We start from the raw sequence: 26,856 nt of genomic DNA, 5'->3' as shown, positions 1-26,856 counted from the left end.
CAGCAGTCAGATGACTCAGAATGCATCTCTCTGGTTTCTGTAATTGTTGGAAACGGAAGAGTATAAATGGTAAAGTTAACTTTTTTTAAACAAAATGCCAAGTGCATATATCAATACGTATATCATTAGAATTATACATTACAAATTGTCTTATCTAATATGTATATACTCTTGCATTAATTTTGAAATAAACATACTTAAGTTTTTCTCATTTTCTGAATAAAGCTCCACTCCTCCGATGCTAGTCTGAAAAAGCAGCAAAAACTCCACCAGAATCAATTCAGTAAGAATCTTAATAGCAGCACTGTACTTACACAGACCTTTTACAAGGCAAGTTCTATTTTAAGCGTTTAACATATATTAACTCATAGTCTTCATAGCAACCCAATTAGTATTATTATTATCTTTTTATGCATTGAGGAAACCAAACCAAAAAGAGGCTAAATTAGTCAGTTCACAACTCATTAAACAGCACAGCCAGAATTTGCATCTAGCATACCATGTTTTTGACAGCTATACTAAGCAGATTCATATACTTTTAACATGGGTATTTAAGTAATATTTTATTTTTAAAAGTTAAGTATATTAAATATATTAAAATCTTTTTACAGTCCCAAACTCTGTAACATAGGTAGGTAAACTAAAACTTGGTTATTGTCTAGGGAGTCTACAAGTAATATACTTAAAACACATTCTTAGAACTTATAAATTTACATTATATCATTTTCACACTTTGTACAAGCAACATCTCTAATCTAGATAATTTGGAGGAAAGCCTCTGATATCATGAGGCATCAACCCATCCTACATCAGCTCTAGTCATTCCTAGGATAAATCTACTCATACAATTTATTAGTCTTGCTAGTTACTGAGAGATTAACAGCACTAACTAAAAATAACAGTTATAATAACAATATCCTGTTCTAGACGTTATGCAAATGTATTTCTCTCTTGCTATCCCAAAATATCTTAATACATAGTAATATTTTCAGACCACTTTTCATTGTGCGCAATAGAAACTGGAGAAAATTAAGGTGCAGCTTACGGAGGACTACTGAACTACTTTTATTTTATTATCCTGTATCTTATGATGACCTCGTTGCTTATTTCACGGAGAGAACAGGTTATAGATTGATCTCTGAAGCAGTGACCAGTCACTACCACATTCCTTTTCCTTTCATCACTCTGCTCCAATCGCATACAAAACATTGCCCACACCATGACCAAACACGCTGGCTTCTTCGCTGCTGTCTAATATTCGTCATACTACCATTTCAGATATTTGAATTTACAGTTGAATCTGTTAGAAATGCTCTTCTGGACACACATATGAGTTCCCCCTGTCTGGCTACGTGCCCTGCATCACTCTGAGATTCTGTAAGCAAGAAGGTCATCCCAGATAAGGCCTTTTAACCTCAGCACTTCTGACCCACAAGTCCAAACAAACCTCTTTTCTTTCTAGATTGCTTAGGCTGTGATATTATATTATTAGCAGCAGAAAGCCAAGTGAGATGCTTGCTTCTGAAGCTGATTATAAATTCCACTGTCTCCAACACACACAGAAGAAATGCTCTTCTCCCAGATACTTGGAGTTTACTCATTTGTTTTAAGTCTTCTCTGTCACTGTATCCAAAACTGCAAGTTGACTACCTCTATTTTCTTTCTACCTCCTTGCATGCCTTGTTTAGCGTCATCAGACACACTAATACATGTTATTTATCCAGTTATTATTCTCTCATCAGAAAGTAAAGTCCATGAGAACAGGAGCTTTTTTCTGTTTTGTTCACTCCTTTATTCCTGGGATTTAGAACAAATGCCTAGAGAATAATAGCCTGGCAGATGTTCAATAACTATTTGTTGAATGAGCATATAGATGAAATTCCTGGTTTATTTTCTCGCAGAATATGTAATAAAAATTTAAAGGTATCCAATGTAGAAATCAATCTGGAAGTGAGTTACACTTGGGGAAAAAAGTATGCCAGACAAAAGCAACATCAACTAAATAATCTGTAATACTTTTTCCATGCAATTCAGTGACTAAGTCTTTTAAAACACAATTTCAGTCTTCACGTCTAAATGTATTGGCTAATTCATTTTAACATTAAGCATATGTATTGTGAAGGTAGAAAAATACACAGAACTCACCATCTGGAGAGGGAAATAAACAATGATCATATAATGTAAAAAACTATATACAAAGAAAATTTTAATAGGTGATGAAAGAAAGATGAAGATGCTTCAGGATTACTAGATGAGTTGCAAATCTAGGGACATGATCAGCATTTATTTCCTTCTCTTGAAGTGAATACAGAAACGGAAAAAAAAAACAGAAAAAATTGTAGTCTTTAGAGTTTACACACGAGTGTTCCAAACAGAATGTTTATAATAAATAACACTAACAGAAGTCTTCTGTGAGCCTCTGACTTCTTAGTTCTACTCTCAGTTAAGTTTAACAATCTCCTGGAAAATTACAAAATTATTCAGGGATACTTAGGGCAGATTATTTATCCTTTACAGTTTTATTTTCATTCAGTAAGACATATGGAAGCCAAGAAAAAGATATGAATCTTATTTGCAAATTATCTTTGAGTGGATCCTGAATTTAAATTTAAAATATTGCTGCCTAACTTTTCAGATAATTTCTTATGGCACACCTCCAAAGTCTATGTGCTTCGGGTTAAAAGCTGTTAGAAAACCAATTTTGTTTTACTCCTGAGAAACAGGAATTATGCAGGTAAGATTCCCATATCCCAGCATCACAAGTATTCCAGACAGCAAGGTAATGACATATCATTAATGATAGTTACTGCCAATTTATCACAGTTAAGAAAACTCAGATTCACTTACAAGATGATCCATAGATAATACATTGTTCCACACACAGATTTCACAGAAAATAGAATCCTATCACCTGCTCTATAAATATTTCAATAAAAATTTTACTATTTCAATTAAAGGTCAAAGCCAATCAAAAAAAAATCAGAAGTTGTTAAAAATCTGTTTACAAACCCGTGTTTCCACTGCCATTAACAGCATCTTTGTCCTCATCTTCTTCTTCTTCAGGGAGAGAGCTGTCCATCCTTTCCATCTTGCTGACAGACGTAGTTCGTTTTCTTTGAGATTCTGTGTCAAACTCATTGTCAAAGAGGACCTGATCAACCGGATCTGGCTGGAAAGGACTAGGCTCTGCTGGAGGCTTGGGAGTGCCATAGAAGTTTCCTGTGGTGCACACAATGACAGCAGCTGAGAGCTCGACTGCTGACTGGGTTACATGAACATGGCTCACAGAATATCTGCTGTCTCTTACACTGCAGTTGTGTAATCCCTACCACTGACTGGAAGGAGGCCAAAGCATTCCCTGAGAGAGGAAGCAATAGAAATGAGAGTATAGACTAACTTCTCATATATCATGTTATATATAAGCTAACATATTAATACAATTTGTATTAGCTATAAAGTTGATTATATCAATTATTTATTCATATTGGATTTAGTTTTATATGGATTCTAAATTAGGGCCAAATTTGGAAGTATAAAAACATTAACTGTCTTATACAAAAATGAAAGAATAAAATTAACTCAAATACTTATGTTCTAATACACATAATGAATTATTTTACTAAGAGGATGTATACAGACAAAGGCTAAGAACTATGTCATACAGAAATATAAAATGTTTGTGTAATTTGAAAAGGGTTTTCTGCACATTTTAATTATACTACCTGAAAATTTTGTTGTTGTTGTTTTGTTTTGTTTTACTTTTCGGGACAGGGTTTCTCTGTGTAGCCCTAGCTGTCCTGGAACTCTCACTGTAGGAACTCACAGAGATCCACCTGCCTCTACCTCCCGAGTGCTGAAATTAAAGGTGTGCGCCACCACCACCTGGCTACTACCTGAACATTTTTTGAAGAGACATTATTGATCAAGTTCTTTACTAGTATACTCACAAAAGTGTTTTACAGAGGATCCATGACTTTTACAGTACCAGTAATTGGTCCATTAGAATGAAAACAAACAAAATACCTTTCAATTTGTTATGTAAGCAAGCATATGAGAAAATGTTCAGCAAGTTTAGTTGTCCTGACAGTTGTTGCCCTACTCCTTTTGACTTTACATCAGTCATTATGAAGGGAATGATGAGCAAATCAATTTTAAATCAATGAATGATTCATGGGAGATAAACCCAGAAAAAGTAGTTAGGTAAAAGTTTACAGGTGGGAAGAAAATGACTAAAAATTTTGAGTAAGAGATATGACCAGAATGATCAAAGCTGAACTTGAGGGCTGGAGAGATGGCTCAAAGGTTAAGAGCACTGACTGCTTTTCCAGAGGTCCTGAGTTCAATTCCCAGTAACCACACGGTGGCTCACATCCATCTATGAGATATGGTTCCCTCTTCTGGTGATCAGACATGCAGACAGAACACTATTAATAATAAATAAATATTTTTTTAAAAGTGATCTTGAAGAAGCCCAGCACTGTAGCAATCGGAAGGATGGAATGAACCGAGGCTAGAAACTGAGGATGGAGGAGAAGTCACACTGCAGTAGTGCAACTAACTCATCTGAAGTGCCTATAACAAGGCAGTTAAAAAGAAGAGCTTGTGAAAGTGGCAGCAGGAAGAAATGACGAGACGTGGTAACAAGAGAAATATGTTTTCTGGACAAAAATGTGCATATAAATGCACATATATACATATGAAAGAGATGCATTCAAAGCAGTTTTATTGAACATCATCTAAAGACACTGAAGACAGCATCAAGTAAGAAAGGCATTACTAGACAGAACTTGTGAAAGAAACAATTATAAAAGCAGAACAAAGCAATGTTGAAAAGTATAAAGTGCTATGGGAGAATAAGCTTGCCAAGTCCAAAGTGTGTTAAATAGAAAAAAAATAAGTACATAACAAGGAATCGTTTAAGAGTTGAAACCGATCTCAAGTTTGTACTTCAGGGAAACAGAGATATGAAAATTCATTATTGGCTCTAGCCTCCATTTTATACTTTCTTCTTTAAAGTAAATGTAAGTTTTCTCAAGTATACAAACTTTATATTCCCACCCATGAACAGAAAGCCATCAACAAGTACGTATTGGTTCAGATGATGACAGTGAATTGCTATGAAATATGTAAACTTGCCAGTCTGGTTAATTTTTAGTTTACTGTTCACAATGAACTTTTCAATGTGGTGTAATGCTTCTCACTATTGTCAAACACCACCTAATTAGTAAATTAAGAATCTTCTAATCAAAAGAACAATTTTCTAATAAATTAAGATTCATCTTTATTTTATGCGTACAGTTGTTTTGCCTCAGGTATATCTCTGTGTGTGTAGTGCCCACAGAAGCCCAAAGAGAGTATCAGATCACCTGCAACTGAGTTTCAGACAGTTGCTAGCTGTCATGTAGGTACTGGAATTCAAAAGCAAACCTTCTAGAGGAGCAGTCAGTGCTCTTAACCATTGATCAATATCTCTCGTCCTCCCAAATAACATTTTTTTAAAAAATCAACTTTACTGATGAAATCCCCTTTGAAATGATTTCGGCCATCTGGCTAGTTGAGGTAGTTCTAATATTTGGAGACATACCATCATACGTTCCGCTTTCTAACAAGGCTCCGCTCTCTTCCAGTGCTTTGAACTGTTCAACAGAAATGAAATTATAGTCCACCCCTGGAACTTCCCCATCCCTGGGAGCCCTTGTAGTGCCTAAGGAGAAAAGAAAAATATAATTGTAAAGTACTTTTTAAAATACAAATTATTCAGAGTACTATAAAGTTCAGTCTAAGAAGACTACATGGAAGACAAGACTGGTTTAATACATTGTATCTGATAAAGATCAGAAAATAACCATGAAATTTAAACCTATTTAAAAAAAAACCCTAAAGTTTAATGCTATAAAGACTTTATTTCCTGGCACACAATTTTTAAAAAATATTTTATTTTTAAACTTTTACGTGTGTGTGTACGTGTGTGTGTATGTGTTTGTATGTATGTATGTATGAGTGTAGGAGCCCACAGAGTTGAAAGGAAGAGGTTGGAGCCTCTGAAGCTGGAGTTACAGGTGGTTGTGAGCTACCTACTATGGGTCCAAGAAATCAAATCTAGATTCTGCAAGATCAGTATCTGCTCTTAACCACTGAGACATCTCTCTAGCACCATTTAAAATCCCAATTTTGTTACTGCAAGATGGAAAGATAAATTCACCAGGAACAAATTTCATCACCCCTTACAATTTTATCAGGGCATAAAGGACAAAGATCACATCAATTTTTGGCATATACATTTTGAGGTGGGGAAAGATGGTGTCTCATTATATCTCCCTGGCTTTGTAAACCAGGCTAGACCCAAACTTACCTCTTTTTATAATATCTAAAATGTGGAAAAGGCCCACAAAGATTATGATTATGAGAAAAATAATAGGCTGAGAAAAATAATGGCTATTGAAACATTCTATAAAGTAATTGTGCTGAATTTTCTCCATCATTTAAAACCCATCTTTCTAAAAATATATAGGAATTTTATTTTAGATCCTAGAGGATACAAAGGTTATAAAACATAGCTTCCTCTTTTAGTATAATACTTATTATTTTTATTATCAAAATTTTGTTTCTCATATGATGAACTACATTGCTAATAGTCTTTCAATCAGCTAGGCAATAGTGGTGCATGCCTTGAATCCCAAACTTGGGAAACAGAAGCAGGTGGATTTCTGTGAGTTCAAGGCCAGTCTGATCTACAGAGTGAGTTACAGGACAGCTATGACTGTTACACTGAGATCAAGAGATTTTTGCTTTAATTTAAGTATAAAGTTGCTAGGAAATTGAAGACTTAAAAATTATAACTTAGAATTTTCTATAAAATACGGGAGAATCCATGGATACAATAACTACTTTTTTCCATTAAGATGAGGAGCTTTTCCCTTCAGTCTAAATTTTAACTTACTTTCACTAATTTAATGGCAAACATACTATGCAAGTTTAGGAGTCTATATTTCCATCTCCCATCCTCCTGGAATGTTCCTAATACCATACGATGCAAGGAATGTTAGGCTAGACCCTTGAATAACTGGAACTCTAGCCAACAAATAATAGCAAAAGGATCCCAGACATAAAGGCAGAGTCACCCCAGCTTCCCCAGTGCCCGTTAGGCTGTCAATGGCTGCCACAGGAGTGATGACAGTTAAACCCAGGCAACTCATAAAGTCATAGCAAATAACACATGACAGCCATTTTAAGCCACTTTGTTAAGTATCAAAGGTTAACAGGATATGCAAATGAATTTTACTACAAAATATAATGACTACAATAAAATCCAATTCATAAGCAAACCATATTGCAAATAATACCATAAAACAACACCAACCCAAGGGGCAAGAAGAATTTTGTTTTAGTCTATTATTATTATTATTATTACTGGTATGATTTAGAACAAGTATTTAACCTCTCTGGGATTCATTATCTTAGTGGTGTTGGACAAGATGGTGCTCATGGTACTTTCTACTAATAGGCATGATTTTAGTGCTAATTCTCATCTCAAACTACTAACTATAAACTCTAAACATTTTCCCATACTACATCAAAATCTGTTTTTTCTCCTACTCTTTTGTCTTTAATATCTCAATAACTGTCTTTAGTTTCCTGATACTCTCTACATATTTTATGTGTACAAGTTACTTAGTACATTTCTCCTTTCGACAAAGAAAAGAGGTCCATTTACTCAGTTCCTGCCTCCTCCCTTCATTTTCTCTTCAGCACACGACAAGCCTATCTTCGGCACCATCACTCAGTAAGACAACTCCGTATGTCCAAAGCTGACATCTACTTTAAATCAATAATCACTTCCCACTCATCATAGTACCTAAGGACATGTGATACAATGGATCACTCTCATTTTCTGTTTTAGTCTGAGGTACACAGAGAAGTATACAAAATATGCTCTTAACAATTTAAATTAATGCAGATCAATTCAGGTGAAAATGAAAATATCTCTAGCTTCCTGTGCTGGCACATAACTTAGAGCTCAGCATTTGGGCAGCAGAGGCAGGCAGATGTCTGTGAGATCAAGGTCAATCTAAACAGCAAGTCCAATGCCAGTCAGGATTACACTGTGAGACGGTGTCTCAATAAGCAAACATAACCAAACAAAAACCATTTCTAAAACTATAAAAGGTACTTTGTGTGCTCCAATAAGCCTTTTATTCCTCCCATCCCCAAAATAACCATGGTCTAGATACTTGTGAGGTTGACTTCCTTTCTGTTTTCTGGAAATACCAACTAAATAATGTATTTCTAAGAAACAAGTGTGTTTTGCCTGGTTTGTAACTTCATTTGATAGGAATGGTCCATTATCAATTCTTCTGTGTGTTCATACAAGACACTTGTTAATCAGGTTTTAAAACCTTGCCAGTTAACTGAGTATTTCAAAGCACCTCACCACATATTTAACAAATAAATGCATCAGGAGATTAAACATTCATTTTATATGCTGATTGGCTACTGCAATTTGCAGATGGTTTATCTCCATCTCAACTCAAGGCTTGGCCCCCAATGTAATAGTGTTGAGAGGAGATGGCATAATTAAACATCAATCATACTCAGCTATGAATCCTGAGAGATACAATAATGACTGGCTTGGCAAGACATGCTCACTGGTATAATAGTCGCACAGACAATATTAGATATTTGAGTCTTGCTCCACAAAAGGAAACCCATATCTGGCACCATTATCAGGCCAAGAACCTGTGGCTAGACAGGTCCCAGGCTCTAGAGGAGAAACAACTACTATTTCACTGAATGGAGAAAGTACTAAACTTAATCTTTATACCCTTACATAAGTGCATCTCTCGACCTTCATCTGAGAAACTTCTATCAGTAGAAGATGGTGATAAACACAGAGATGCATAACAAGTCAAGGTACAGAAAATAAGTAACTTCAGAATGCTTAGCCCTAATTGGAACATATATACCATATCTCATACTTCTATTACCAAGGCTCAGGGGTCATTGCCAAAGAGGGGCAGAAAACAGTGTAAAAGCCAGGGGTAATAAATGAGTACAAAGAAACAGTGTCTTCTGGGAATAATAGGGCAACTACACATACAAACTCATAATGGTTACAATAGTACACACAAAATCTGGGCAAGCCCAGGCTAGACTAAATTCCAACATGAAAATGGGAGCTGGGCATGAAAGTCCATCTCTAACTGGGAAGCTATTGTTAACTGTTAGCTTGTGAGAGAGGGAGAGACAGATTTCTCTTAGAATTGTAACCCTGCCAAGCTAACAGTGCTCCAACAGAAAACCACACGTTCAAGAATTTGGGGGCAGCATATATTGGGTCTTGATGGGAAATGGAAAAGGACACAAAATTGGGTGAACAGAGAAAGGAGATAAAAGTAAATCTGGTTAAGAGGTGAGGGAGGGGTAAATATGATCAAAACATGTTGTATAAAGCTTTCAAGGGGGGGGAGTAATTTAGGTCAAGTGAAATGGCTCAGTAGGTAAAAGCATTAGCCACTTGAGCCTACAGACTTAAGTCTGATCCCCAAATTCCAAGGTGGCAGGAGAGAACCACCTCCCAAAAGTTGTTCTGTGACATCCACACACATACTTAGCATACAATAATAATGATAATAACAACTATAATAATAATAACGAACAGAAATCTAGGTAATTTAGTAATGAACTCCAAACTCATGAAGGGACTAATATAATTCCTGTAGAATTGAATTAGTTATCATGTGCCAGGCAGGCGTGGTGCTTTCTGTCTACAATCTGGAGACTGAGGACATAGACACAACAGGATTGTGAGTCCAAGGCCAACCCAGCTACACAATGAGACTCTATTTCAGAAAACAAAGAATAGATTAGCTACTCTTAAAGCTGGTTAACATAAAAAAAATGAAGTCCAACTATTCTCTCTCACACTTTCTGAAACATGTATGCCTTTTGTTCACATATCCACTTTCCCTTCTGCTACAAAGTTCTTACCAGAGCCAAGCAAATGCTAGCATCATGCTCTTGAACTTTCAGATTAATGAATCAAAAATCAAAAAAAGCCACCCACTCAAATTTTTTTTCTTTATAAACAACCCAGTTTCAGTAACTTGTTACAGCAATAGAAAAAGAACTAAACAACTAGCCATATGGACTTACTTTTATAAAGTATCTCTGCATGTCTTCATTCTTCTCTTTTAAAAATTAATTTATAGTTCTTTATGTTCTTGATAGTATAACAAATCATCAAATGTAATCAACCAGGAGTCTGTATAATACATCACCATTTCATCTCTAAGAATGACTTAAAAATTCTACTGTAAGATGTGTCACAGTTGTAAATATTGTAGAACATAAAGTAACTGTTTTAATCCCTTTTCTAGATATATATTACATACCCATAAAATACATTCATAGATACATTTCTACGAAATACAATTTGCTGAAAGCACTTTCTTCTGCACATGTGACCAAAGACAGTACAGAGAAAACAGAGACAGAGATAACTTTTCAAAAACTATTACAAAATGCAAAATTGTTCTAATTAAAAGTATTACTACAATTAAAAAGAAATGTTAAATTAAAAATAAAAAGTACTAGAATAAGAAAGATATTTTCTTTTCACAATGATGGAATAAATTGTTATATATATATATATATATATATATATATATATATATATATATATATATGACTAAGTATTATGATCAAACAGAGGACAGAGGCTACACTGAAGTAAATAGGTGCCCTGGTTTGTACTATATCCCCTCAGGTACAGCATTCTGCTGTGTTCATTTATTGTAATTACTTGCTGCTATCTGATGATAAGCTATTAAGTATGCTGGAAAAAATAGCATAAGAACTAATACAACCTGTTGCTATCATTTGCCTTCTTACTGCTCATCTCTGAGATAATTTGCATTAGAGAAACAAAACAGGCAGTATCTCCTCTTAAAGTTTCTTTTAAAAAATAAACCAATTTGTTGATTTTTTTTAACTTTGGGGGGGGCACTCATATGTGTGATGCACATGTATGGTGAACATGTATGGACATGAATGTGCAAGTACAATGCCTGTTTATAGATGCAAAGGCCAAATGAGAACATAATGTATCCTTTATCATTCTCTGCCTGTTCTTTAGAAACAGGGTCTCTCCCTGAACTTTGCTTTGAGTTTCCTCAGCTGGCTGGAAGTCAACAAAGCCTGGTAATCATCCTTCTCACTGCCATCTTTTCTGGAGTTAGATATTCCCAAAATGCTTGGCTTATTACATGGGTGCTGGGATCCAAACTCCAGTCCTCAAGGTTGTGCAGCATGGACTCTGAGTAGAAAAGCCATCTATGGCTTCTACTGATTTTCTTTCATCTTTTAAAGAAACAGTCCTGCCGGGCAGCGATGGTGCACACCTTTAATCCCAGCACTTGGGAGGCAGAGGCAGGCAGATCTCTGTGAGTTCGAGGCCAGCCTGGTCTACAAGAGCTAGTTCCAGGACAGCTAGGACTGTAACACAGAGAAATCCTGTCTTGGGGAAAAAAAATCCTTTGATAATAGATACAAGTACACAAGTTCTGAATTTTAACTTGACAATCTCTTCCTTTATACCTAGTAAAAAAAAAATCCTGGCCATATGAAAGCATAGACTATATGCTTTTAGAAAGCACTGCAGCAAAGGTAGACTAATCTAGGTCCTTGGTAAAGGGAAACAAATTTATAGAGTGGAGAGGAAGAGAGTGTGAAAGGAAGGAGCAGTCTGGTTTCCTATTTATGACAATGATACCCAACAGGATTTATTTTAAAAAGTCAATTATCCCCCTTCTGATCAATCACAGCACTTTCATAAAGATGGGTAATTGCCACCAGGCTTTCTGTTATATTCTATTATTACAATGCCATAATTATTCTATTTTCATGATAAAATGATATACAGCATACCAAATGTATCTGTTATTTTCTAGTCATAGCCTTTCTATATAAATTCTAGAGTCAGACACCCAAAAGGAAGGCACCGCTCAAAATTCAAGAACCAGAAATTTCTACTGGACTGACAAGATGGCTGAGCAGGAAAAAGTGCCTTCAACCTGAGTTTGATCTCATGACCTACCTGGGATCGTGCTGTCCTCTGACCATCCACTCTCACTCACAAGTAAATGAATAAATGCAATTTAATGGGCTGGAGAGATGGCTCAGTGGTTAAGAGCACCATCTGCTCTTCCAGAGGTCCTGAGTTCAATTCCCAGCAACCACATGGTGGCTCCAAACCATCTGTAATGAGATCTGGCGCCCTCCTCTGGTGTGTGGGTATACATGGAGGCAGAAAGTTGTATACATAATAAATAAATAAATTTAAAAAAAAAAAAAGAAATTTTAAAGGGAAATTCCATCAATTTATTTAGGTCTTCTTATTCTTACCCTTTAGAGAAATCTTACTCTTCCTTAGGTTAATTTCTAGGTATTTTATTCTTTTTCTTTTGAGATAAGATTTCACTGGATAACCCTGGCTGTTCTCAAACTTGGGACGATCCTAATATTTCATCCTTTAAAGTTCTAGGATTAAAGTCATATGCCACCATGCTACTTTTGAAGCAGGTGTCAGCCATACACAAGCATTCATACAGGCACTTTACCAGTGAACTATATGCCCAATCAAATAGTTTGCAAACTTTTAGTTTCAAATTACTGATGGCGTAAAATAATACAATAATAGGTTTGGTCACTTTGTTGAGATATTAATTACCTACAATAAATGCATTAATTCCAATAGTATAGTAAAATGATTGTGTTTTAGAAACCATCAGCCCTAGTTTTACTAGGTCCTTGTGCAGTCTCTTTTCTATAATAGCTCCTGACCTTCTGACAGTACAGTCTTGCTTTTAGTAGAACCTCCTATACATGGAATATGTTAACTTGACTATAGTAATAGTCTCCATCTGGCCTGCTTAGTTTGGCATGAAGGTTAAGATTCACCCATGTTCAATTTCTTCTTATGTATGACATGTCATTTATGAAAAAAAGAGTTGCTTTTCATTCTTTTCCAAGCAAAATGACTTCTACTTCTTTTGTTTGTTTGTTTGATTACTCTGAAAAGAATTCTAAGTACTAAGTTGAATGGTATACCAGCAAGTAAACATCCCTGGCAAGTTGCCTCATATTATAGAAAAAACTAACTGGGCACTGGTGGCGCACGCCTTTAATCTGGCTGGGGAGGCCGAGGCAGGTGGATCTCTGTGAGTTGGAGGCCAGCCTGGGCTGTTACACAGAAAAATCCTGTTGAGAGAGAGAGAGACAGAGAGAGAGAGAGAGAGAGAGACAGAGAGACAGAGAGACAGAGAGACAGAGAGACAGAGAGACAGAGGCAGAGAGAGACAGAGACACAGAGAGACAGAGACACAGAGAGAGAGACACACACAGAGAGAGAAGAGACACAGAGAGAGAGACACAGAGAGAGAGACAGAGAGAGGGGGGAGGGAGGAAAAAGCTACATTCTTACTCTAGTATGATATTAATTGTGGGCTTTCCAGACATAGTGCATTACATTGAGGTAGATTCCTTTCCTTATATTCCTACTCTGGTAAGTATGGTATTTTTTAATCATAATAGGAAATTAAATTTTGTGGGGTACTTTTTCTGTATTTAATGAGATGCTTGTTGATTCAGAGGTTAAACTATATTTATACTGCAGACATAAATCCCACCTATTCATTACATATTATCATTTTAACACAATTAGGTTCACTAATACTTTAAAGATGTGGGGGTCAATATCTATAAAGGATTTAGGCTTCTTTGTTGAAAGGCTTTTGACTACAGCTTCAGCTTCCCCAACAGCTCAAGGTTTCCTCATATATTTTTCACTTGTTGATGACTCAGTCCTGGTAGGGTTTTGTTTCTAGCCAATTGCTTAGTACATAGTTAGTTATTCCCAGCACTGTCGTAACTCTCACATCAGCAGCCACGTCCCTACTTTCTCAGTTCAGACATTAAGCTTGCTCTGTAAATTGTTAGTATTTTCAAAATTTCTGTTTTACTTATTTCCTCTATTATTTTTCTATTCTGTATTTAATTATATCTGCTCTCATCATGACTATCCTCCCTTCTGCTGACTTTGGGTCTAGCTTCTCCCCCTTTAGTCCCTTCAAGTATGAAGTTCAGAGTTTCCTGGTGACTGTTCTGCTTACTTTTCATTACATCGCATACGCTTTGGTATGCTGTACCTTCATTTTTATTGGTACAGATACATTCTCAATTCTACTATAAGTTCTAATTTTAGCTACTTGTTATTTAAAGGTTCACTGCTGTAATTTCCACATATTTGTAGACTTTTCTGCTTTTCTTCTGTTATTAGTTTCATTTCACTATGGTCATCAGAAGAGATGTCTCACATATTTAAATGTTTAAATTTGTTACAGACAAACGTTTGAGCATGTGTATGCTGCTACTGCTGTGTAGAGCGCTCTGTACAACAATATTAGGTTCACTTAGTTTATTGAGTTGTTAAAGTTCTGTTTTAGGCTGAGTGTGGTGGTACATGCCTTTAATCCCGGCACTTGGGATATAAGCATGTACGTCTTTGTGAGCTTGAGTCCAGTCTGGTCAACATAAGAGACTTCTAGGACAATCAGAGCTACAGAGAAACCTTTTCTCTCCCTTTTACTTTATGAGTAGAACACCTCTGTAAAGATACCAATATCGCATGGTCTGTTCACCACTGATGGGCACTGAGACTATCTCACAATTTTGGCTACTATAACTAAAGGAGCCAGGAACTTACAAGTCCTTCAGTAGATATATTTAAATTCATATTGGGCTAATGCCTAAGAGTGGAAGTGCTGCATCATGAGGTAAAATATATTTAATTTTATATAAAAATATCAAATTATTTGCCTAAGATGAACCATTCTGTATTCTCACAAGCATATGAGAACCACGATTGACTTATATTAGTGTTTATATCTGGAAATTCTATCTTGGAGTTTACTAGTGAAATTTCCTAAATCCTAGAAAATAAAATCAGTGGATAAGGAGAATGAGATAAATTACACTGCAATTCTGTGAGAATCAAATCCTAACAATTTGATGTAGAGCTTATTGGTTTAAAAAAAAAAAAAACCTGTCAACTGAAAGTAGGCATAGACAATACTGAAAGCCAGTATCAACTGTTCAGGCTAGCGTTTCCAGGCCATAGGACAGAAGCACGTGGGAGAGCAGCATTTATAATCTTTTTTTTTTTTTTAACAAGCTGCCATTTCACTGACAGCTTTTCCTACAAGTGTGTTTGTGAGGCCCTGTCTGCTAATAGTAGGTCTTTCTTACAAAAACAACATCAAAATGATCATATGCATAACTATACTTCATACAAATCCTATGGATACCATTTCAAGAAATAACAGGCTTTGGAAACTAAGTCCTTAAATTGGCACTTTCAACACAGGACTCCATTTAGTGCTATTAGCCTTGCAGGGAGAGCTGAAGATTATTTATTTGGATACCACCCCATAATATCTTCTGGCACTTTCCACTGTGAGTATTTGCTTTCTCAGTTAAGTCCCTCATTGATACTGTAGCAGAAGAAATACAAAGAGAAGCAGTAAATATTGTGGAATGCCAAATATGATATCAAAAACTAATAATTTGAAGTTAAAAAAACTAGAAATTTCAAGGTAAAATCAAACTCAAAAGAAACAAACAAAATATTTTCATCATTAAAAAATTATATGATACGATCTGTAATCTAATCTAATGTTCAATGGGAAGACTTTTTTGGAGATTATTTTAACTAACTGAGAATATCATTATAACATTAATTTTTTCTGTATCTGGAATATGTGTCACTTAAGATCAAAGATCACTGTACTAATTAGCTTTGTGTGTACTCAAGCTAGAGTCATAGAGAGGAAGGAGCCTCAGTTGAGAACATGGCCCCATGAGATCCATCTGTAAGGCATTTTCTCAATTAATGATTGACAGGGAATGGCTTAGCCCATAGTAGGTGGTGCCATCCCTGGACTGGTGGTTCTGGGTTCTATAAGAAGGCAGGCTGAGCAAGCCAGGAAAAGCAAGTCAGTAAGCAGCGCTCCTCCATGGCCTCTCCATCAGCTCCTGTCTCCAGGTTCCTGCCCTGTTTGAGTTCCTGTCTTGACTTCGTTGGGTGATGAACAGCAATGTGGAAGTTTAAAACATATAAACCCTTTACTCCCCAACTTCCTTTATGGTTCTGGTGTTTGATCACAGCAACAGAATGAAGATGTATGCTTAAAAGAAATCCCACACTAGCTCAGAATTTAGTATAATAGAGGGTTATTTATTTAGGGGTAAACTCACAAATTACAGGCCTCTGCTAGAATGGGGAACAGCAACTGAATCCTGCAGCCGGAAGAGAGGCCGGATATGCACCTTATATCGGCATGTATATATATATATATATATATATATATATATATATATATATATATATATATATATATATATGAGGCCACGCCAAGTGGGCGGATAACCTAAAAGGCTACTGGCTGAAGGAATTCCTGCAGCATCTAGAAACCCCTAACTAAACAACCATCAAATAATATAATGAATTCTTAGTATGTCTCATACTATTATTTTGAGTGTGAAAAGTTCCTAGTTTATGTCATTATCTTCACAAATTCAGCAAAACGTTCTCCTGAACCTGTCATCCTCTTGCTTTAACCTCCCAAGTGCTGGGATTACAGGTATGAGCTATCTATCACATGTGGCTTTAAATTATTTACTTGGCACTTATATTGTACTAACTTTCCATTTTAAAACAGATTGTCTCTATTAAATATTGATATTTGGTAGTGATTATTTAAAAGTTATAAAAAGATTTTTAGTTCATAATAATATTAGACCAAAGCATACGACTTTCTCTCTGTAGCACAGGATTCCCCAAGCAACACTCTAGTTCATATCACAGTGTAGCTACTGTAGCTGCTATCACTGCTACACCATTTGGCTCCTAAGGTACCGGATTCATCTGGCACCTTGTCATAGTTGGCCACGGGCCATACCAGGGCTAACTGCAATGCCTCGGTTTGTCATGAGCTGCATGTCTCCTACTTCTCTACTGCAAAGAACTGAACACAACCAAAACCCCTCTCAAAATTCCTTCCTGGAGCATCTGTCTCCTGGGATCATATCTGCATCAATTCTTTGTCAGTCAGGAGCCAGAAAAGAGATCACATGTAATTTAAAAGGGGGGAGGTTTAAAAAAATATTAACAGTATTTACAAAGAATTAACTGAGTTTTAAAAAGAATTTAAAAAGTAGAGCTAAAAGAAAACTCTGAAGAATTCTATCCTATACCTGAGGAAGAATTCCCATCTGTGAGCAGCTTGCAATACAGGAACACTCCTAAAATCTCTATTTCAGATCTCATTCAAGCAGGTGTGGTCACAGTAACAGTCCACTGAGCAAAGAATCTTGCTGGATTGCTTGGAGGCAGTGTTGGTTCCATAGGTTAAGGCTGGCAGGCAGAGAACTAACTGTCTGGGGTACTAATGTGATTCCCCAAAGATGCCCAGGCAATGGTGGTTGGTGGTGGGTAAAGCTTGTTTTAAAGTTAATAGAAAACCAACTAGAGCACTGGCTGGACTTCTCAGAAACCTCTTGTAGGTGCTACTGTATCTATCTAGGAGGGAGGAGGCCGACAGAAATCATAGCAATCAGTTTACACAGGTAGAACGCAGGGAGCTACTATGAAGATGCTGCTGTTTGAGCTAAGCCCCTCAGTGGCATCACTGAAACTCCACTGAGTAGTTGACTGCTAGGGTACTGCTGAACTTGTCTGCAAGACAAGAGCAAAAGGACAAAACCAGGCTGAAAGCAAGGAAACCTCCATTCTCCCAGAATCCTTCCTGTGCCCTCCAGTGACAAAGCTGAGCACTGCACTGGAGGTGAGAGCACTTTTCCAGTACCACAGACAGGCGAGATAGAATAGATTTGGCACAAAAAGGCAATGAGCAATAAACTGGTTTGCTGAGAAAGTCTAACATTAATGAAATTTTAGTATAAGAAGTTTATATTAAGATACCATTTTTTTCTCCTCTATTCAGTCGTAATTTTTTTTTTTCCGAAACAGATTTCTCTGTAGCTTTGGTTCCTGTCCTGGCACTAGCTCTTGTAGACCAGGCTGGCCTCGAACTCACAGAGATTCACCTACCTCTGCCTCCTGAGTGCTAGGACCACCGCCTAGCATAATAATAATTTTCAAATTATAACTAACGTGCATTTCTGGAACAAGTCTTAATAGTTACACACATTATCCTTTTGTATATTGTTTATATATTCATTTTCTGAAATTTTAGTACATGCTTTAGATCAAAGTCCATGAAAAACTGAAGTCTACTATTATTTTCTTTTAATAATTGTCTGTTTTTGTTCAGCTGTAATAATGTTCAAATAAGAACACAACGAGTTGGGAAACGTTCCCTCTTATTTTCATTGTTTTATTAATTTATCTTATGAGTGCTTTCTTTATCTACTGTATGTCTAAGCACCACATCTATGCCTACTTCCCACATGGGTCAAAGAGCCACTGGATTCCAAGAAACTGGAGTTCTGGACAGTTGTGAGCTGTCGGATGGGTACTGAGACTCAAACCTGGACCTCTGAAAGGACAGCAAGTGCTCTTAGCTACTAAACACCTTTTTAGGTCCCCTCTTCTATTTTCAGAAAATATTGTATAGAATTGTTTTGGGAGAAAACAGGAACTCAGTCTCTGGAGAGGCAAGGCTGTGGTTTGGATCCTTCGCCTCTCTGATCTCTTTGCATCTTCCCCTATATCTGACTCTGGGCTTTTATTATTAAGACCTATTAGAACTCGTGCTACAAGTTGCAGGGTTTATTTCAGGATAAAATTGCTCAGAATGAAGCTGGGCATAGTGGTGCATATCTTTAAGAGCAGCAACGGAGGAGGGGGACAGAGGCAAGGGCAGCGGGTATTTCTGTGCATTCCAAGCCAGCCTGAACAACAAAGTGAGTTCCAGGACATCCAGGGCTGTTAAACGGAGAATCGGGGTGGGGGTGGGGGAATGGGACGGGGACACAAACATGACACATCAGAAATTGCTCAAAATGTCCTTCAGTGTTCACCTAAAAAACAGAGGTTCTTACTGACACCATCACTCCATCCTTATGCCAATTTCTCACCTGGAGTAGATTAAAAAAAAAAATCCATGTTGAGTTTTTTTTTTCTTTCACTAATTTTTTCCTTCCTAGCTAGTTTTGCTTTACCCTGCTCTTTTTCTTCCCATTCTTAAGACAAATGTCTGTGACATTTGACAGCTTTGCAATTAACTAATAGAAATATTTAGTATTACATTTCCTTCTAAATGGTGCTCCAGCTATCCTAAAATTTTGATTCAATGTAGGTAAGTTTCTGCTATGTTGCCATATATGATTTTTTAAATTTCTCTGGTGATTTTTTAATATACTGATTATTGATATTACTTAATTTCCAAATATCTGGAGATTTTCTAGATTCCAAGCTGTTAATAATTTCTAATCAAGTAACACATTTTATATGATGTAAACATTCTTATGGTCATTGAGTTTCTTTCTGTGGTTTAGAACACCATATTTTCAGAATTCCATGTCCACTAAAAAACAATGTGCACTTACCGTGTTGGACAGCTTGTTCTAATAAATAGCAACTAGTCATGATAATGGAGTACGATTCTTAGTTTCTACTTATTGATTTTTATTAAATCTTTAATTTAAAAAAATTACTAAAAGAGGATAGGAAATATTAAACTATGAAGACTATTATTTCACTTCTACTTGCAGAATTTCCTTTACTATTTCTTATACTAATTCTGTTGCTGAAAAATTCTTCCACTTTTTTCTTTGAAAAACAATCAATTTTTAAAAGATATTTCTTTTTAGTGTATTAAAGATTTCAGTCATTAGACTTTGATTTGTGCTATTCCAGCTAATAAATCTGTAGCAATCCTTTGGTCCCTTCCATGAAAAGTATCTTCTTTCTCTCTATCTGCCATACATTTTCTCTTGATTTCTGGTTTTGAGTAACGAGAATATGATATGCCTTGGTGTGATATTTATGAAATTTCTTCTGCTTGGAGTCTGTGAACTTCTTAAATTTACAAGTTTAGTTTTTCACAGAATTTAGCAAAATTCAGCAGATTTTTTAAGTGTTTTTCCTGTTTTCCCCACTGTAGCTTGTTTACGGTTCTATAGCTAAATATCAATAGAACGTACATTTCAATGTCCACCATATGTTACTTACATCTTGTCCAACCTCACTGTTTTTAACAAAGGTAAACTGACTGGCAGTTAGCCAATGATGCAGAACCCCTGACTCCTTTCAGTTTCCCGCATTCAGCTTCTTTCTTCTCTTTGTTCCAACTTGATTAGTTTATATTGCTGTGTTCACAGTCATTGAACTTTACTTCTGCATTCTGGAATCTGCTTTCACATCTGTCCAATGAGTTTCATTTTAAGTTTTATTTCATTTGCTGTTACATTTTCTCTTCACTGCGTTTATTCAATGACTTAATTTATGAACGTATTTTAAAAGCTCTAAAATTCCTTGTGTGGTAATATTGTAACATGTTACATTTCTATCATCTCACCACCTTTATTTTGAAAAGTCATCTAAATGATATTTTCCTATTGTTTTTATGACTAGTGATTTTTATTAGATGTTAAACATGAATATTTTAATATTTGGTGTCTCTATTTGGTTGTCACATAAAAAAACCTCCCTCTCTTTTTGGCAGATATGTTATATGCATATTCACTTGGTCCTTTGGAGACTTATGTAATTTAACTTTGTTCAAGTGGGGTCTCTCTGCTAGGGCTGGTTAGAATTCAAATATCTCCAAGCCCTGAGTAAGCACCTATAGTTTCCCTATAGTTTCCCAAGAGTTCTCCAGAAACTTAGATTTCCTAAATCTAGATTTCTATTCTCTATGCTCAATGCATGCCGTTTTTGCCCTGTTCTCTTTGATGCTATGGTGCAGAAGATGATTTTAGACAGAAGCTGAGGAGATTATATCACAGGACTCCTTACTGCACGATCTCTTCATCACTTAGGACCCATAATCCTGTTGAGCTATAGTTCAGCATCTCCCACAGGAGTGTCTGCCTGCTCCCAAGCCATGCATCCTCCCACACCTCTCTCTTCTAATGATCTCAGATTTTAGTCAGTAAGCCACTCTTCTTTGTGGCTTCTGTGTAATTCTGTTATGTCTGCATAATGTTTCTTATCCTTTTTGATACAAAGATATTTTAGACTCATTTATATTTTCATTGTCTCTAACCTGTTTTCAGAATTTTATCTGTGTATATCTTGATTCTTTTAATTAGAATGGTACTTGGATATCAGATGTGACCATTCAGCTTGCAAAATGCTACTAATGTATCATTGTTTCCAGGTTCAGAAAGGAATTTTTAGACATTTCAATTTGTGAGTAAGCGAAGAAGTCCTAATAAGCTCTGAAAGACTACAACTACTTAGACTCTATGAACCAAAACCATTTAGATTATATCTTCTTTCTAGGACAAAATATCACACTGAGGAGAAATGCAAACCTGAGATAATAAAGTAAACTAAAAGGCAACAAAAGGGCAGTGAACAGTAAGGGAGACAGTCTTAGAAGGCACATCTCTATTTTTCTTTAATGTATCTGAACAAGGGAAAGGGGAGCTCTAAAGCTATGAAATTTAAAAATGTTATCCTGGAAAAATCCATGTCGGAGTTAGAACTAGAAAAAACAATTAGTTTTATAACCTCTTTTTATAACAGGTATCTCTTAACTGCACTCAGTCTTTCCTCATCACATAATATTTAGCCCTTCATGTTCTCTTGTGGTTTTGGTGGTAGATAAGTACATAAAAATATATTTGATAATGAGAATGTAAATACAATGTGAAGCTACACAATTTCCATTCCAAATGACGATTCAAATTGTACAAATGTTCACTGAGATGTGCTGACTTTGGGTCTGATTAATTTTGGTAAATTATTTATTTGTAAGTTTTTTATAATAATGTTTTTTATTAGAAAGTATAAGAAAAGATAGTATTAGATGGTGAGGAAAGATAGAATGTAAACAAAAGGACACATGAGTCCTGACAGATGATGCAAAGCCAATTGTTTTTCTGGTTTCAATTCTGTTGTGCTTTGTCCTGTTTGTGGAGAGCCACTGGATAAAGCTGTAATTGAGAGTGAAGGTAGAAAACCCTAAGAGAAGCTCCAAGGTTTTAGGATGGTAATCCTAACTGTATACAAATTATTGAAACATATCAAGTTAGGGACTGGGCAAGTGTTTGAGTGGCTAGCTTAATCTGGTTGTGTGATTTTTTTTTTATTTATGAGATTGTTTCAATAAAGTGAGGTTATAAACTAAAATGCTACTCTGAGATGTTCAATAGACATGACATATCAAACCTTTTAAAGCAAGGCTTTATACCAGGAAACAATTAGATAACAGCTTGCTATACTTAACATAGTCAAGGGAAAAAAAATAAGATCCCAAGACTACAAAGGGAAGAGTATAATTACTTTAAAAATATAAGTGTGGGAACTCATTTAGCCAATAGCCTTTAAGATACCAGTCCACTTGGGCATGGTCTCTTGTACTATAAATGCAGCAGTAAAGCTTGCATGTGCTCTCTCTTGGCCACTGGATTCCGTTCCTGTTTCCCATTTGTGCAGAGGACTGTGATCTGTGAGTGTACCCCTAAATAACACTTTATTATACTTAATTCTGAGCTAGTGTGGGACTACTTTATAGCGTCCATTTATGCAGATTAATAGAGATGGGCTAATTTAAGATATAAGAACTAGCTAGCAGTATGCGTAAGTGATTAGCCAAGCAGTGTTTCAATTAATACAGTTTCTATGTGATTATTTCAGGTCCAGGCAGCTGGGAACAAACAAGCAAATGACAAAAAGCAGTATAAATGTTGTGTGATACTTTGTGCTCTGACAAAGCTTGCCTGGAGATCGGAGAGTGGAGCTAATCACTAGTTAACAATAGAAGCTGGGCAGTAGTGGCGTATGTCTTTAATCTCGGCACTCAGGAGGCAGAGAGAGGAAGTTATAGTGTGGGGCACAGTCAGGATCTCAGCTATTTGGATGGAGGAAAGGAATAGGTAGGAAGCAAGTGGCAGCTGCTCCCAGTTCTCTGATCTTCCAGGTTTCCCCCCAATATTTGACTCCCAATTTTTTTATTGATTAAGATTAATCAGATTCATGCTTCAGGTAAATGGGCCGGTGATGTAGCTTAGTTGGTAAAAATGCTTGCCTAGTATTAAGCTCTGAGTTTAATTTCCAGCATTACATGAAAAATAAAAAAGGTGTTGTAGTGATGTCTCGTTTGTACTCTCACAAATAAGGCTTGCCTGAAGATGAGAGGGTAGAGCTACCCACTAGTTAACCACAGCAGTCTGGAGATCTGCAAAGGTGGGGTGAGTCTATTTAACATTCCCTGTAGAAGAACCTTTCATTGATATCTCTTAGCAGGCTGAGAATTACTATAAGTAGGCACTGTGAAGGCAAATTTTTCTCTGTCTTTTTCTTGAAACGGTATAGTAAAGAAACAATCTTTTAAGTCAATAACTATCCTTTAGGCAATAGAGAAGGCAAAGGAATTTCAGACTGTAGAGAGTCAATTGGCTGAATCACCTTATTAACAGATTTAGATCTCTTTCCATTCTCCATTTTCCAGATTTCTTTTTAACAACAAATACAGGAGAATTCCAAGGGCTGATTGACTCTTCAGTATGCTGAGCATTTAACTGCTCCTGTATCAGCTGTTCTAAGGCCTGCAATTTCTCTGTTGTTAAAGGCCACTGCGCAACCTATACAGGATTGTCTGTCAACCATTTTAAAGGTAGAGCTGTTGATGACTTTGGGAGATCAGTGGCTCTTGTGCCCTATTCTTGTACAACCTGAATGGTTGATGGCTGTTCTTTATAATACCTTCTAATACTTTTCCCAGGAAAATACATTAATTTATGGTTTGTTCCTGAGATTGGAGGAATGTTAACCTGAGTATTCCATTGCTATAACAAACCATGTCCCCGTAAGTTCATCGCTATGTTAGCTATCTATGGCTTACCTTCTGTCCCTATATATCTGACCCATCTCATGCTCTGTTTTACCTGAGATGAAGTTTAATTCCCTAAAAGTTGAACATTTACCTCCTGAAGAGGAGAATTTGATGCCAAGATTCTGGTGCAATTATTGTGACATCTTCACCTGTGTCTACAAAGCCTTCAATGACAATGCCATTTATTCATATTTTTAATTTTGATCTTTGTTCATTTATAGAAGCTTGCCAAAATATTTGCTTTATGGTTTCTCCTGAATTCTTCATTCTCTCTTCAATAGCCTTTCTATCATCCAGAGCAATATGGTTTCTTATAATAGGCATTAGGTTCTTTAATTGTTCTGAGAAGGAATTTCCTCCATGATTACAGGAAATGACTGAAACAAATTAGGCATAGGGGCCGCGAGAGGCCTCTTAAGTCATTTCCCAATGGCAAAGGGTTACCTTGACTGTCCCTTGTTGATCTACATTTATTAGTCCAATGCCTGCCTTTGCTACACTGTCTGCATAATCCAGAATGGAGGTGCCTTCTGTTTGACTTATGCTTAGATAAAACATTGATTCTAGGAATGCCCTATTTACAATCCATTTTTAGGTGACCTTGTTTACTGCAACTGAAACACTTGACATTTCAATTTTTCTTTGAATCTCTGGAAACACCTCTCCTATCCAAGTATCACCATGGCCATGAGATTCAATATTGATTGTATCTCAGATCCATTCTTCCAAGGGAGCAGATCTTGCCTTTAATGTGCATTAGCATTTTCAAAAGCCAGAGATTCAGTATTATTTGTCTAGCTTCTGAATTTGGTGTCAATCTATTTATAGCTGATGTCAATCTTTGTAAGATATTCGTGATGTTTCCTTTGGGCCCTGTATAACTTTAGTAAATGATTCAATTTTATTTCCTGCTTCTCCAATTCTGTCCCAAGTATTCAATGCTGTATGGCATAAATCCAGGGTACAGTTATCATATAGAGATTGTCTTTGTACATCAGCATAACCTCCATCTCCAAAGAGGTGGTCCTGGGATATTTCCAAACCTCTAGCCCTATTTTGTTGTTCAATGGTCTTAGCCTCATCTTTCCACCAGGTCCTCTTTCCATTGTAACTAAGAACCAGGCCAAGACTGCTACAACCAAGTCTCATCAGTCTTGAGAGATAATTCTATTTATTACAAGCTGACCATGAATTTAACATTTGTTTCACAAAAGGTGAATGCATGCCTTATGATACTATGACTTCCTTGAATCTCCTTAAATCTAACATTGGCACAGAATTCCATTTAATTCTTACACAGCCTTGGGGATATCTATAATTTGGCAGTTTTTCCTCCAAGGTGACTGAGTAAACTAAATGTGGTTGTTTGAAAACCTTAGGCTGGTCCTCTCTACTTATAAAGCAAGGCTGAAATTGGTTCTCCATTAAATTTCTCTGTCTGGTTCTGAATATCTGATCTGTTTTAATAAGTTTTTCTAAGGCTTGTATCTTGGCACTTATATCAACCAACTTTTTCAGAGATAAATCAAGAAATATCAAACCAACAATAAAGATTATCAAAATGATACTTAACATTATACCAATCCTGGTTAAATTGCTCATCCTTTCATTTAATTGTCTCAGTTTTATACCATCTGTTGTATAATACAGAGACCATCTCTATCAAAATAGTGTTTCCCATTTTTTAATGTGGAAAAAAAATTCTCTCTTTTAACTAATTCCTCCCTTTAAGAACTTCCAATTGTCTCACCAAATCAGCCCACAATTACGGTGAAATGTGAGGCTGCATGTCTGAGTGAGAACACAGGTGGTGCACAGCCGGCTGAGGACAGCTGCAGCTGCTATCATGTAACTGTGAGCTGTGAGTGGCAGTCCAAGGAGAGGGGGGTCTAAGGAAAGCCCATAACCCACAGGGGAGTGGGAGCCGGCTATCTGAAAACCACACAGGATTATGCAGAAAAAGCATGTGTGGTGGGAGCAGCCTGAAGGCAGAGTGAGTCTAGGGTGGGTGAGTCCTGTGGCATTTGGAGCCCAGTGCTTCTGGAGTCTGGGTGGCAGCTGGAGATTGTTGTAGAGACGCTAAAACAGGAAAATCCCCAAATCACTCAGAAGCTTAGGGGGAAAAGAAAACCTAGTCAGTGGGGCAGTGACTCCCGTGGGAGCCCCCACATGAGCCAGTGGCTGAAAAAGTCACAGGCAAGTGGCTTTTTTGTGAATTCATGCCATAAAGCATAAAGTTGGGCATCAATTGTTAGTCATATAGGCTAGTTTAGTACCAAATGTTGCATGAATTCTAATTGGTCTTGTTAATTAAAAAAAAAAACAAACCAGAGCCAGATACTGGGGCAAATGCTGAAAGATCAGAGAGAGAAAGGATCAAGTCACAGTCAACTCTCACCTTTCTAACTCCTCAGTGGAAAAGGTCAACCTCATGTCTCCTCCTGCCTTACATTCCTCTCTCCATCCAGCCATATCACCTCTTGTCTGTCTGTACAGGCCTCCAGATCTCTATGGTTAACTAGTAGCTAGCTCCACCCTCTGATCTTCAGGAAAGTTTAATTTGTTAGAGTAGAAACAAGATATCACCACAAGGAGTAGTGATACACACCTTTATCCCAGCACTCAGTAGATGGAGGCAGGAGGAGGAGAAGTTCAAGATCATCTTGGCAATGTGGTGAGCTCGAGGTTTAGGGGAGAAAATTGGAGTAAGAATGAAGAAAACATATGCAAAATAGAATAATAAATCTTCTGACTTGCTGAATATCTTTTTATT

The 26,856-nt window shown here is 36.6% G+C and overlaps 1 protein-coding gene across 2 annotated transcripts in view; it reads right to left on the bottom strand.

Annotated features, from left to right (window-relative positions):
* The window catches only part of Magi3 (membrane associated guanylate kinase, WW and PDZ domain containing 3), a 205,077-nt gene that overhangs the window by 77,611 nt on the left and 100,610 nt on the right, over nt 1-26,856 (bottom strand). For both annotated transcript variants that reach the window (XM_075981725.1, XM_075981724.1), the window contains exons 3-5: nt 5,585-5,704; nt 3,010-3,219; nt 1-37 (exon numbers count right to left, since the gene is read on the bottom strand). The exon at nt 1-37 is cut by the window's left edge and continues 141 nt beyond it. In XM_075981725.1, coding sequence (XP_075837840.1) covers nt 1-37; nt 3,010-3,219; nt 5,585-5,704 — 367 coding nt within the window. The remainder of the gene's footprint in view (nt 38-3,009; nt 3,220-5,584; nt 5,705-26,856) is intronic.

Source organism: Microtus pennsylvanicus, chromosome 7 (genome assembly GCF_037038515.1).
Source record: "Microtus pennsylvanicus isolate mMicPen1 chromosome 7, mMicPen1.hap1, whole genome shotgun sequence".
NCBI lineage: Eukaryota > Metazoa > Chordata > Mammalia > Rodentia > Cricetidae > Microtus > Microtus pennsylvanicus.
This window is presented reverse-complemented; position numbering and strand designations above follow the sequence as displayed.